The following is a 15170-nucleotide window of genomic DNA, read 5'->3' as shown; positions in this document are numbered from 1 at the left end:
GCTCGAGCATTGTTTTCATATTAGCTGATCTGGATTTGTCATAAGAAACCAGACATGTACTACAGTATTTAAAAGTTATTCTATACGGTAGCTACATTATTTATTTACCTATTTCCTGCCAGGAGTAGGAACATCAGTGAATCATCAACCTTATATATGTTGTTGGCTAACATAAAATGTATGGCTGATCTGAGCCCCCACTAGCAAAATGTTATGGCTATGCACTGACACTCACAGGTCAACAAACTAGCCTTGCTAGTGCAGGCTAGTTGCCTGGAAACCTAGCCCTGCCTAGCCTAGCTTATTGCAGTAAGATAGGGATGGTAGAGAAGTAATTACTGACACAGAGCAGCAAACTAGTATTACTAGTGTAGGCTAGTAGCCTGGAAACCAAGCCCTGCCTAGCCTAGGACACCTCGCACCCATGGCCACAGGGCTGCGAGAGTTTGGACTCCAATCTCCACATTGAACAGCAACAACCAGCGATTGCGAAAACTGGGGGTCAACCCCAACCTGCCTCATCCTGAACTACTTCGTCTCGAACCACCTAACTGGGAAACTATTTCTGAAGTAACACTCCCTCCAGACAGTGGTATGCAGGAACCAACTGGAACACTAAATCCTTCATTGCAGGAGTCTCTTCGACGACCTGGTAGGACGCACAGTACTCCTACATACCTTCGGGATTCTTTATCTTCATAGTAGGTGCAGTTTGCACGAGCCTTCGGGATTATGTTGCTTAAATGCTAGACGGGGTGACTGTACTAAAAATGGAACATATCTTCTTGATAGTAGGTGCAGTTTGCATGGGGGAACATATCTATCGGGGTAGAGTTGTTGCCCGAAAACGTTATGCGTATTAGTGATTGATTAATTGATGAAGATTAAGCCACCCAAGAGGTGGCATGGGCATGAATAGCCCGTAAGTGGTGGCCCTTTTGAGCCATTACCAGTATCAAGAGCTGATACTGGAGATCTGTGGAGGTGCGACTGCACCCTGCATGACGGGAGATGTCTCCCATGTGCGTATTAGTGGCTTTAAGTATTGTATATACTTGCTCTACCTATAAATCCAACATTATGTTTGTAACTAATCTATGTATGTACTTTTACCCGAATAAACATTTGATTTGATTTGATTTGATTTGATTGTTGAAGTGGATGGATGCTCGCTAGGTTGTTATTGTTTTGGTGATCAGCTGAGTGTGTCGTGCATGATCAGCTGTTTGTGTGTACAGGTTGGTGGAAGGGTCTCTCTTTCTGTTGAAATTGAAACTGAAATAAGTTTATTGAGGTAAAATACACACAAAGGGACGAGGTAGCTCAAGCTATTCTCACCCCGTTCAGTACATCGTGTTAATACATACATATACACATATCACAAACAATAAACATATTACCAAACATTCTGAGAGATAAACATCTACATTTCCTCCTTTCTCTTTGTTTTAGCTTTAGTCATATGCAGGTTGCTTATTGTTATAGTGAATAGACAGTACTTAAACTGTATATATGTTTTGTATATATATAATGACCTTCCTAATCATGTCAAAGATTGTACCGCTCTCAACCAGTTTAAGATGAAAACTAAGTACTACCTAATTAACTCCATGTAACCTACCTTACTTCTAAATGTTAACCCATGTCTTACTATTTAAAAAAAAAAAATCCTGTTGACCAACTTGTATATTGGCTATTTTCTACCATGTTCCCCCCCCCCCCCAATTTCTTTCAACGCAATTTATACTTTAAGCTCAATTACTATTAAGTTTTAGTCTAAGTGTTTTTTTCCCCAGCTCACCTTGCCCAAAACTCTATGCGTACTAGTGGCTTTAGGTATTGTATGTACTACCTCTATCTTTAAATCAAACATTGTTTGTACTGTAACTCTGCAACTATGTACTTTTCCTAAATAAATTATTATTATTATTATTTATTATTATTATATTATATGGCTTTGTATTATTGCAGGATACCACCTACAAACCAGGATGTAACTGTAGTGTAATTATTTGATCAATAAAGTCACAGGTCTGGCAAAGCGTTTGTTTAGTTCAATACTGTGGTACTGTAATTTCAATGATTTGAACTAATTTTAGGAAATGTGAGGGAAGTAGATAGTAGATGATTGTTGAATACTGTACAGTATTGACAAATTAATAAGTAATAAACTTTATTTTCAGGTATGGAAGGTGGTAATTAAAATGCTGCCACACCATTTACTTTAATGAGTAGATGATAAACGTTGCAAAATAATTTAGTACTTGAGCAGAGAGAGGAAAAGGACCGAGTAATACTGTTTTTAAAATTTGGGCTTCAACATAAACTGGAATACAAGAGGAAAAAGAGGAGAACGCTCAGGTGGCCCCAAGAGACGATATACACCTACTGTGTTTCCCATTTTTAAGAATGTCAAACTCGAATATAAATGGCAAAATTTCTTTAGATAATCTTCCAGTGCCACAGGTAAGCAGTGCTACAGTGGTGAATTTTTGCATGATATATGGGATAATGATATTTTCTGTGGTAGCTCCAGGGAGCCATAGCGGCTCTCTGGAGCTATCAGGCGAATATGCAATACGTTAGACCATGGCTTTAGTCAATAAAGTTCAGCTTACCAGGGACCACGAGCCAGAACCTGGCCCACTCAGAGAGGCAAGGGAGCAATGGCCCTTTGAAAACTCCCTTGTGGTTGGTAGTTTTCCTTATCTGCCATCGACGGGGGTTAGGCACCCAGAAAGATAGGCATAACAAAACAGACCCCACGTGGTAAGAAAATTGTAACCGAAAGCTGAACAGAAAGGCAGAACTCCGTCAATTCTAAAGTAAATCAAGCAAACGTCACACACGCTCGTCTGCGCAGCCCCTCCCCTCTTGGAGAGGGAGGGGGGAGACCCGGACTCCCGCACCATCCCTCAGTTCCTTGGGTAAAGCGATCCAGGGATATTGTCATCTCTGGCATGGTTTCTATGCAGAATTTTGCCTTCGTGGTGTTCTATGTTGTTTTGTGGTGTGGTGGTCAGGAGTAATTAGTGTACTGGGGCTGCATGCACTTAGGGCGGCCTTCCCTAAGTGCCCTGTAAGTACTACCCCTGGGTACTTGGGTTCTCTTCCCTAGTGCCTTTGGGACGCCATTTCCGTAGGTGTTTTTTCTGCTTGGCATTCACCCCCCCCCCCATGGGGCCAGCTGGTGCTGTGTGGCCCTTGTTTGGCTTTGGGTAGGAAGTGGTATTGTTGCTGGTTGGGGAGTCAAGGTGTTGTGCCGCTTGCCTACTGAGCAGCGGCTGGTTCCTGTTTCCTCCCGCCTGCTCGCCCACCCACCCACCCAACTGCTCGACCACCTGCCTGCTCACCCACCCACCCACTTGCCTGCTCGAACCTGTTCACCCACCAAGCCCATCTGCCTGCCATCCACCCATCCAAAACCTACCTGCCTGAATCCATCTATCCCTGCCTGCCCGAACCCACCTATCCCTGCCTGCCCGAACTCACCTATCCCTGCCCACCCACCCACCCACCCACCTATCCCTGCCTGCCCACCCACCCACTTTCCCTGCCCACCTACCAGCTAGGCAGCTAACCACCCACCCACTTTCCCTGCCCACCTACCAGCTAGGCAGCTAACCACCCACCCAGCCTCAAACACAAATTAGTGTGTATCAATTCAAATCATGATTGTGGTATAAAAATTGTTGGAAATGTTCCCCTTTGGACTCGGAGGTGAAAAAGTATGTTAATCCAGAAAACGTGATAATCCGGTTGGGGGCCCTTCCCATATAATCCGGATTAGCGAGTGGATACAGTATTTTCTTTAAAATACTGGCTACAGTAATATCACAACCCATCCTCCTCTTTAGATAGTACCTATTGTGATGATCGTCAATAGTCACGAATTCGTACGTACTTATCTTTTAGATAGTACAGGTAGTATACTGACTAGTATGGAATTCTTTAAAAATGAAGCTAAAAATCAAACTTAAATATTCCTAGGCCTAATATAGTACACACATGTGCTATATTAGGCCTCAAATATCGTGTATTAGGCCTAGGAAGGTTAGATTAGGTTAGTTTATTTTGTCTTTGCAACACAAGTTAAAAATAGTTTTCCAGTTTATCCAACACAATAGTGCTGATTTCTAATTTTGTTTTACGTCAGTATAGTGTACGTACAGTACTGTACTATGGTCCTCATTGCTATTATAAATATTATACTACCATAACAAGAGGGGATGGTCTGTAATATCATATGAAATTAACCTCTTCATTATTTGGTGTTTCTTTTGCTTGTTTTATCATCATGAGTTATGTTGCATGCTTGCAGACTGTGCAGTGATATAGAGCCTCATAGAGAAGCTCCCTGCTGGAGAAGGGCATTACACGATAGTTATAGATAAACCAGTGTCTGGCATACCTATTATTGATCTTGATATAACATGACTACTTGGTGTGAAATGATCAGGAGGGTTATGCATCATACGATTAGCAGTCACTATTTAAACAAATGTTTTAAACACTTTCTACTGTATCTCTGTAAATATATGTATATAAATACTGTACTGTATTTCTTTTAGATTCCAAAATGTCTTCAAATACGTACAGTGACCAAAGGACTTATGTCCTATGCCGAGGCAAAGAAATTTGATTCATATCGCCAAGCAGCTCATGCATGTGTTTGGGCACGACAAGAGGGCAGCTCCAGCTTTGGAGAGTTGCGAGCAGCAGTCATGGTGAGTTTGATTGGGTTAAAAATATGTATTGTATTCTGCATTATTCAGTAATTAGCTTAAAGTACAGTAAAAGATATTAATGAAATTTCTGGGGGAAGCCCCTATGGCTCCCCGGAGCTATCCATGGCTAATATGGATACCCTAACTATTTTGCATCAGTTGATGTGGGTGGAGTTCTAGCATACTGGGGACCACGAGCCAGAACCTGGCCCCCGCCTCACAGAGGCACGGGGAGCAATGGCCCATAGAAATGCACATATCACATAATTTGGAGCATTCTATATCTGCCATCGACTGGGACAAGCACCCAGAACGGTAAGCGCCACAAAACAAACCCCTATTCTGGTTAACAACGAAAATTGACAAACGAGTGGACAGAACTCCCCAAAAGAAAAACGAGCAAAAAGCATGAGATCACACGAGCCGCACTACATGTCTGCACAGCTCCCCCCTCCCCGGGAGGGGGAAGGGGCAGCCCCAGACCCTCGCACCGGCGATGTCTAAGTTGGAGACCTTTGCAGGCTGTAATTTCACTCCCATGTAGCTACTAGTTCAGCACAGCTTTGGAGCCCTTCTCATATGTTGCTCTTGACCAGTGGCTTTTCTGAGATTGCTTCTTTTGGTTGATCAAATGTGACCCATATTGATGGTTTAGGACACTACCAATCTTTTATATGATCACCTCTATGTTAGACAAGGGGCGGACATCTAGTTCTTGCATTTGAAAGAGTTTTTTGGGTGACTATGAGGTTGCAGGGTAAGCTTTCTGTAAATTTCTGGCCCTTCATCATCTCTTCTTTGTCAAAGGCATTGGTGTTATTACTTACTTGGCTGCTTCTTAAAAGACAGTTAATGACAAATATTTATTGTCACCTCTTATCTTTCCGACTTTGGCAGTCTCTCTCTCTCTCTTGCTTGTGTTCTAGGTTGATTTATCTTCTACTGCATCATTCATAAGTTGGCTTGGTCTTCTCTTGTGTTCAGTTGGATCATATTGTATAGAAAATACACGGGACATGTTTTCCTTTTGAAGAATTTCATCTGAAGCACATAGCACCACCACTGTTTCTTTCTGACCACTGCTTAGTTATCTTGAGGTTATCTTGAGATAATTTCGGGGCTTAGCATCTCTGTGGCTCGGTCCTCGACCAGGCCTTCTTTTTGTTACACACTCCCAGGAAGCAGCCCGTAGCAGCTGTCTAACTCCCAGGGACCTATTTACTGCTAAGTAACAGGGGCATCAGAGTGAGAGAAACTTTTTGGCCATTTATCTCCGCCTCCACCGGGAATCGAACCTGGAACCTCAGGACTACAAATCCGAAGCGCTGTCCACTCAGCTGTCAGGCGTCCTGTATTACATTAGTATTAATAGTATAACATTAATCACTCGCTCAATGTTCTACAATTCTTTTCCTGTATGTTTTAATGTTTTACCAAGAAAAGTTTTCACAATACATGTACTGTTTTGTGTTTTATATTGTCATACCCTTACTTTATGCGTGTACTTTATTTACCCAAAACTTGCTCATTTAATGTACAGTATCTAGAAATTGAATGGATTAGATACCTTGCGAGCATTCAAACTACCACTCTTAATGGTATTTATCTGACCTTGTTTGGGGTGTTACAGAGTCAAAGGTCAGTCCTACATACATATCAAAGATTAAACTGGTTGATGGTTTATGAAATTTTTGTGTGTTCTTGAATATGCTATCTTCTGCAAAATTGTAATTATTTTTTCAACTTCCATTCTTAACAGATGCATCTACGCTTTGATGGCACCTTTGGATTTCCTGGTGGCTTAGTAAAATCAGGAGAGGATGTAGTAGATGGTTTGAATCGGGAAATGGCTGAAGAGATCGGCTGGTCACTAACGGAACATCCTGTTACTTGGAGTGACTACTACAATACTCAGGTAGAGGCAACAGGTTGCATTGCTTATCTGATTATGCAGTAAGATCATGGCATATCCTGTATTATGGTGCAATTAGTTTAAAATTTAGGGCCCCCGGTAGTATAGTCGGGTTCGTTCTCAACCCACAATCGAGGATTATGGGTTTGAATCCCGGGTAGGGCAGAAATGGTTGGGCACATTTCCATTCACCTAACAGTAAGTAGGTACAGTACTCAGGAGCTAGTCAGCTTGTTGTGGGGTTGCATATTCCTGGATGGGGTCAGTAATTCGACCTTGGGAGGGGGGGGGGACCTTGATAAAAGCCTAATGAATACAATCTGGCTCTTGTCCCTCAACACAATGAATTATAAATATTAGTATAAAACTATGTAGTGTTCTAAGTTGCAATTTAAATACCTCTTGGTAAAACAATATATTTATTTCCATTGACTTATTAACACACATTTTGTTTACACAACTGTTACTTAATTTCTTTATATGTTATAGTTTAGCAAAAGAAATAATTGACAGGTTGCCATAAAAGTACCATAAGTTGTGAATAAAATGTCATGATAGCAAGTACAGAACTGCTATCCCGTGAATGCACTATACATTATTACATTTAACTGGGGCCTCAATAATTAACATGAAACTAATAAACATCCAGCAACCTAATAGCAGATTACACTGCAGTTATTTATTCATTTAAAAATTAGTTGAACTATTGGTCAATTATCTTAAGTTATATTGTAGGAAAATTGCTTGAATGAATTATCTCAAAAAGCATTTGTTTACATCTTGAAAATCAGATTCATAAAATAATTTACTAACAGCCATTAGTGTTTTAGCCAATTTACTCTCATTATTTTCCAGTATATTTTCAGCAGGATTGTAACATTCTATGCCTTGACTTTACCAAAGCCTTTGCTTCTGTGCATCTTCCAAGTCAAAACCATTGGCAGGTGTCTTGTGAACCTTTTTCTGTGTCTTTTACCACTTCCAGCTATTTATGTACATCACCTGAGACCTGGAACTTTAAGAACAAGAGGTCATAGATATAAACTAGCTAAACACAGATGCCGAAGAAATATAAGAAAATTCACTTTTGCAAACAGAGTGGTAGACGGTTGGAACAAGTTAGGGGAGGTGGTGGAGGCCAAGACTGTCAGTAGTTTCAAAGCGTTATATGACAAAGAGTGCTGGGAAGACGGGACACCACGAGCGTAGCTCTCATCCTGTAACTACACTTAGGTAATTATCTATATTTTGACAGACTACTACAGACTCAGAAGCCCCAGGTGTGGATCGAATGTGGATCTAATCCAATCCAACGTCTTAAAGACACTGGCAGAAGAACTATGCCTACCACTGAAAGTACTTTTCACAAAATCACTGTGGGTTAGTCCCCAAAGATTGGAAATATACAAATGTCACCCCTATTTTCAAAAAAGGCAGAGAGCTCAGCAGAAAACTACTGACAGATCAGCCTGACATCACGCATCTGTAAGCTCATGGAGCTTCAATCTTGCTCAGGGAGGGAATCATTCACCATCTTTCAGTGAACAACTTTGTACAATGGATACAACATGGATTGTTAAAAACAGATCTGCCTTGATTGCCTGCACACAGATCTGCCCTACAAACTTACTAAATTTTTTGGAACAGGTAACAAGCTACTCAGACAAAGGCTTTCCGGCAGATGCAGTATACATGGATTTTGCTAAAGCTTTTGATAAGGTACCACATGAAAGATTGGCAAGGAAATTACAGGCCCAGGGAATAAATGGTAAAATATTAGAATGGATAAAACAATGGTTGAAGGAAAGAAAACAAAGGGTCGTGCTAAATGGAAACAAATCTAAATGGAGAAATGTGATAAGTGGGGGTGCCACAAGTGTCCATTTTGGGACAAAATTCCTTTTTGTCATATACATCAATGACGTGGATGAGAATATTACAAATCACTTCATCAAATTTGCAGATGACACCAACATTTATGGTAAAGTGGGAAATGATAATGATATTGAAGCCTTATAGAGAGATCTTCATGAACTCCACAAATGGTCAGAAGACTGGCAAATGCATTTTAATATCGACAAATGCTAGACCCTGCATGTGGGCCCTGGTCGACGACCGGGCCGCGGGGACGCTAAGCCCCGGAAGCACCTCAAGGTAAGGTGGGGCACAACTACTCATGCCACGACTACCCAATTATTAGCATTACATTACAGCAGATTGACGAAGAAAAGAACTTAGAGGCCAAAATCCACCACTCATTAAAAGTTGCAAAACAGGTGGGAGCAGCAATCAGAAAAGCTAACCAAACTCTTGGGAGAATTAAGCGTACTTTAGACTATAAGGAAAAGAAAGTAATGGTAGTCTCTAGTGCGCCCCCATTTGGATTACCGTATCCAAGCATGGAGACCTCATTTTCAGGACATAACTGCAATGGAGAATGGGCAACACCGGGCAACAAAATCCATTCCAGAGTTAAGTCATCTCTTGTATCAGGAACGTTCGAAGGCCACGGGGCTGACAACACTGCAAACCAGGCATGACAGGGAAAATCTCATTGAAACTTTTAAAATACTGAACAAGTTAGAGGATGTTGATCTGGATATTTTCTTCAGAAGGTCAGATGTAACACAAATGAAGAGCAACGGATTCAAGCTCAACAAGCCACAATGTAGGACCAAGAACATGAGATGCTTTTTCATCCACAGGGTTATTAACCTCAAGGAACTGCTTACCCGCTGAAGCCGTAAATGCCAAATCTGTGTTGAGTTTTAAAAGATACCTGGAAAAGATCAAGGTAAATTGGGGGGGGGGGGGAATCTTTAACAAGCCGCCGGCTTCCTTTCTTTATCGAGGCCACTAGGGTTAGTGGCCATCGGGTAAATCAGGTAAATTACCTATATTTCCTAGTTCTGTATGTTGCAGCGCTGGTCTTTGAATTGCAAAATATTCCTGTCCTTGCTTTCACATTCTCTTTGTCAAAGATTATCATCACTTTCCTCTTCGATTTCATTACAATTGATCTAATAAGGAACACTTATCTGTAGATCTACCAATGATTTTCTCATTTTTATTTTTGTTGTAAATTATTGCAGGTGGAACACAACAAACATTTGGTCCTGCATTTCTTCATCAAGGAAGTGACACTTGATCAGTTCATTACCCTTGAGAAAAAGTGTCCAACTGTGCCTGAATATGGTGACGAGGTGAGATTTGCTCTTTCTTCTGTACCTAAAAAGTACAGCAACATTGATAGTTTCAAAATGACCATTTTGAAGCAAATATGTTGTGCTTTATGTATGATATTGGAGATACAAACCATTATACATTAGAGAAAGAAAACTAATATATTTAACTAATATATATTTGGTATATTTAACTGAGAGCCACTAACACTCAAGCCAGTGGCTTCTCCAAGTACTTGGGTAATATTCTTTCATCCCAGTACCACAAACTCGTATCTCTTTTAAGTGCTATAGTCATACTATCTTACTGCTTTATCTTCATAATTACCTTACCTGAAAGGCCAGGTAACATAATTATGATGATTTCACAAAATCAGCAGGTGACAATTTTTTTTTAAATCGTTGAAAGTAATCAGTTGGTATTTCTGAAAATTTTTCTTATAATTTTCCAAGTTATATTTGTGTGCTGTTCCAAAAGATACAGTACATATTGTATATTGATTCAACTGCACATTAGCTGGATTGGCAGACAGTCAAGCAAGAATAATATACCCTACTGATGTCACAAGGTCTAGTAAGGGTGTTTTAGATCAAGTAAGCTGCTTGAAAGTCACTAGACAAAGATTACTTCAGGTAGGATAAGATATTAAAAAAGGTTCTGTTCTGAAGACCGCAGTAGTATGAGCCCTAGAGATATCGGGCAAATGCCAGCCAATGTTAAGCCCCAAATATTCCTATAGCCAATCATTTAAGCTCCTGCTTGAATTTGTTTAATATAAAATACTACAAATATAATAAAAACTATTTACATGTTATTATGTTGATGGCAGGTAGCCAGTTAATACTGGATTATAATGAACAAAATACAGGTACTGTATGTTTCAATTTGATATGGTGCATGCAAGTGAAAAATTGTGAAGAAACCAAGTTGACTAGGGGGTCACCAGAAAGGAAGCTACTGTATTAAATAAATTGGAAAATTATAGTTAACAAGTTCCCAGGGCCAGACAAAGAGCTTATCAAGTCCTCATCTTGCACAGGGGCGCAATGCCAATTTTGTAGGTGCTGGAGCTCTGGTGGGCCTGACAAAAGCCTGTCATTTCCTATCCTGTTTCTGTATGTCACAAAATTAAGTATTTCGTGTTTGAACTCATTAATTATTATAAAATATAATTATTAAGCAAAGAAACAACATCAATCATGTATTTATCAAGTTAAGAAGGTAAAACAAAAAATAGAACCAGTGAGAAGTTTCATAATAGTTTCCACAAAAGAAACTAAACCGAAACACACAAAGTAATGCGCATCTTTCATAGTACTGTATCTGTCATCAGAAAATCGTACCAGCACACCCTAGTAAAATGTCCATACCAATATTATCTACGTCGTTTCATATATTATGTGTAAAGTACTCTGTGAATTGTCACATATAGAATATTGAGAACTTATTCTCTCTAAACCGCTGTCACTCAATCCTATTGTAACACAAGTGAAATAATCACATGCCATCATTTTCTCACAACTGCCACGCCTGTCAATCTTTTCTCTATTCGTCCTACCCTTAATTTTATCCCAGTATCCCTGTACTACTACTGTAGCATCCACGCAATCATATTACCATTATAACATGCGGGTGTTATAATGAATATTAAAATGCATTCATGTTGCTTTTATGTTTCAGGTATTAGGCACAGTGCGTGTTCCCCTGTATACGATGCAGAATATGTACAGTGGATTGCCAGCATTCCTCAACAACAGGTTTGTTGGCACTGCAAAACAGCAGTTACTCTTAGCCATGCATTATGTTAACATTATGACTGAACAAGAAATTAATGATGTTATGTATAAAAGTAATAATCTTAAATTAAGCTCCAATAGAATTTAACTGCCATATTAACTGTAGAGTAAGCACAGTATGCATTTAGGCATATTTTAGAGTGCTATATTGTTACCCGGAGTGGTTCACTTAACATATTTCAAGCAGTGTTGGTTTAAACAAGTTGAACTAACACTTCCTGTTTGGACATGTGCCAATTCATGCAGTTACATACTGAAATACTTAGCACTTGATTTTGCATGCATTGTGCATGTGAGGTGTTCGTCTAGTTACTAAACTTAATGCTGAAATTAAGTGAGTTTTGCATGTGAACAAATGACAGAATTATGTTGAATTTTGTTTTAATACTTAATGGTTAACAATATATATATATATTGTATAAGATCATATCAATTTAGTTGACAATATATTTAGTTTTGATCGATTTTTGGCACTATAGTTCTGCTGTGTAATGGAGTCATTTAACCAATTGGGATGTGTTTTGCTGTGGCAATGAAGTACACTAGGATACTACACAATGGTTAATATTCAGATATTTGTATATATGTATCATATGTTATGTAGATGTACTGTATCACTTTAGTAGTAAACTTTTGTCTGTTGTCTTATCTATGATTGCATTTATACCCTTACATATTCTTCTCTATTTACCTAAGAGCCACCATCTCTAGTATAAATGTTGGGGACAAGAAGTTGATGGCTTATCAAAGGCCCATTATTCCTGAGCAATGTTTTTAGTTGTAGAGTATTTTGAACTGGAGGGTTCCAATATTACATTTACGGCTTCGGTGGGTTGATGATTCTATGGGTTTATTACGCCATGAGTGTTCTAAATTATGTTAATTACTTATACTGTATCTATAGCCCATATACCTTGTTTCCTCCTAGAAGAATCACATCATCAGGGAGTGGTCGGAGCAGAATTTTCTCCAGGAGGCTCCATCACCACACAAACTGTCTACTCTTTCCAGCTCTCTTGACTCCTCCTACCATCCTTTCATACATTGGTCCACTTGTCTCTCAGTATAATGATCATCTTCCTCTCCCCTATTTCATTTGTGAGCTTGCACTAAAGCTAGTGGCCACCATGCTTGGTCTGCATTATGAAGACGGTTGCAAAGCCTGAACCAGAAATCTCTGGAGGAGGATACTAGCCAAGGCTTGGTCTAAAACCAAGACCACCAGAACAGTGACCCCTTGGAACTATCACAAAGTAGGTAGGCTTGTAGGACAAAGACCTGCAGGTCTCTGATCCAATACAGAGCACCGCTTGTTTTCCGAAAGTTACAGTTTCCCGATTGGGGTTGGGGAGTCACGCTACACAAACCAAGTCCTCCATTTCTCGTTTACGAACTTACATGATAACCGACGGGTCTCGTCCCCAAGGGGTTCGGAAACCAAGTGGTGCTCTGTACCATGCAAGATGGAGGAGAAATTAGATTAAATGACTGGACCACAATAAGCCTAGGGGGTCAAGCCTATTTAGGTCAAGTTTATCCAGGTGGCTGTCAATGTGTCCCAGACTACTTCCAACTAAATTAACCTAAGAGGAAGGTGTGCTGGAATTTCAGCAAATTCACATGAAAACAACTTCTGCAGTATCACCAACACCTACTTCCTGGCTAGCAGGCATTTTGGGTGCAGAGTGTTCAAAAGATTCAGTCGTTGAGGTAGACAACTCGCTATCCAAGAGCAGAAGGGTTAAGAAAGGTGGATTACAAGAGTGATGGTCAGTACAGACACCACAAATAAACTGAAAACTGCCCATCTGTCAGTAAAAAAGTCAAACTAAAACTCAAAGGACCTGAAAAACAGAAATGCATCATAAAAAAAAACTGAACCTTTCCCAATGCCAACTTGATAAAATTCATAAAATGGAGCTGGGAAGAGAAGAGTTTCTGCCATATTAGTCTTGCTTATGTTGGTGATTCAGTTGGATCAAGTATTGAACAGTGACTACGTAGCCCACTGTTGATGAACCTGTAAGGGATCACGGTAAAAGTTACCAGAGGTGTTGGTGCCAGAATGTTGTCCTCCACAATCCTGCCCATAAATGGTCACAATGGATCTTACCTTAGGGAGCAGCCAAGTGATTCTGCTCAAATTGGGTAATTTCATATACCTCAAAAGCCTTATTTTATTTATGAATTAAATGAATAGTGTAAAATGTAATTATTCTACATTATAAACAATGGCCTTTATAATTGCATACAAAATGTAGGATTTTATTATAAGCAACACCTTGTTAATATTTATATAGGTTTTATTTATTCTTTTTCATCTTCTTGAATTCACCCTCTTGCATTTGTAATCCACCCATGATCTGTCCAAGCTTTCTCTTGCGTTCAGCATCACTGTAATGAGAAAGGTTGGTTGCAATAATTAGCATTAAACAGTTAATTTATGTTCATTTCTGTGGCATTCCATAAGAGTAGCTTGCTTTACACAAACAATAATACTAATATATTATAAGAATATTTTATCAATACTAATCTACTATTTCCATACTAACCAGGTCTAGTTTCTCCTTCAATACTTGCTACTCTATTTGTGTGAATGTAAGCTGCCCCCGATTCTATCTCACACGATGAGCTTTTCAACAGGGACTATTTCAGATAAAAATTCAAAGACAAAGCCTGAAGTTGAGCCATGACTTTAAAACTCCACATCAAAGTTACTCTCAACACAAGGATACTGTACCTATAACACACTTGCAGTTTCCATTACTAAATAGGATATGCATTTCTCTGGAGACAAATTTCTTTATTATACAAGAAAGGGAAACAAGCTCAACCATTTCCGTCCCAACACTGGATCGAACCAGAGATCTTCGACTGTGAGTTCAGAATGTAGGTACATCTTTGCAGATTCAATAGTCTTATTTTGGTTTCTTATGAGATATAAGGCACTAGTACAACCCAGTATCAACCAGTACTGTCTTTTCTAGCTGGGAATATAATTATGTTGAGAGATTACAGAAATGGGTATAATCATTTACTACTAATTAACACTTTAGTGCGCGCGGCACTTGCTGAAAATAAAGCGGGTTGTGCGCGCGGCGTTCTGGGCGCTCAAGCGTAAACACAAAAAAGTGTATAATCTTTTCACGCTCCTAACATCAATTCTCGAGCTACTTTTTCATTTTGGTATCAATGCGTTGGCAATAAAATTCTCTACAAGATCATATGCATAAAATGTCACCAAAGCATTTGCTATCCCACCACGAAGTAAATAAACACGAAGATGACTCGCTGTGACACCCAAACAGGAAGTAAATGTTCATACTCTTTCGTTTGTTGCCAGCCTCACAGTCATCCTACAGCGCTTATTTTGATATCACTGAACTCGCAATAAAATTCCCCACCCAGACATATGCCTATCAATGTCTAATTATGTTCCGCACGAGTGTGGGAACTGGGCGAAGCGTTAGCCGTGATTTCAGCAGTGACGACACTGTTGTGATGCAGCGCTTTGAAAGTTTATACTTATTTCACTGTCATGACAATATTTCT

The 15170-nt window shown here is 39.7% G+C and overlaps 2 protein-coding genes across 4 annotated transcripts in view; one reads left to right on the top strand and one right to left on the bottom strand.

The window, feature by feature from the left end:
* Window positions 1-1146: 1146 nt before the first annotated feature.
* The window catches only part of LOC123745678 (U8 snoRNA-decapping enzyme), a 26447-nt gene continuing 12423 nt past the window's right edge, over window positions 1147-15170 (top strand). Inside the window, exons 1-6 of one of the 2 annotated variants that reach the window (XM_045726494.2) lie at window positions 1147-1238; window positions 2184-2466; window positions 4572-4727; window positions 6487-6642; window positions 9732-9842; window positions 11503-12261. In XM_045726494.2, the coding sequence (XP_045582450.1) occupies window positions 2410-2466; window positions 4572-4727; window positions 6487-6642; window positions 9732-9842; window positions 11503-11706 (684 nt within the window). In that variant the 5' untranslated portion in view covers window positions 1147-1238; window positions 2184-2409 and the 3' untranslated portion in view covers window positions 11707-12261. Of the gene's footprint in view, window positions 1239-2183; window positions 2467-4571; window positions 4728-6486; window positions 6643-9731; window positions 9843-11502; window positions 12262-15170 lie in introns of those variants that run through there. The other variant, XM_069312220.1, reaches the window with a different exon arrangement.
* l(3)07882 (Nucleolar protein 14 homolog l(3)07882) overlaps window positions 13901-15170 on the bottom strand; it is a 16589-nt gene continuing 15319 nt past the window's right edge. For both annotated transcript variants that reach the window (XM_045726486.2, XM_045726487.2), the window contains exon 16: window positions 13901-14012. In XM_045726486.2, the coding sequence (XP_045582442.1) occupies window positions 13922-14012 (91 nt within the window). In that variant the 3' untranslated portion in view covers window positions 13901-13921. The remainder of the gene's footprint in view (window positions 14013-15170) is intronic.

This window comes from Procambarus clarkii, chromosome 71 (assembly GCF_040958095.1).
Source record: "Procambarus clarkii isolate CNS0578487 chromosome 71, FALCON_Pclarkii_2.0, whole genome shotgun sequence".
NCBI lineage: Eukaryota > Metazoa > Arthropoda > Malacostraca > Decapoda > Cambaridae > Procambarus > Procambarus clarkii.
This window is presented reverse-complemented; position numbering and strand designations above follow the sequence as displayed.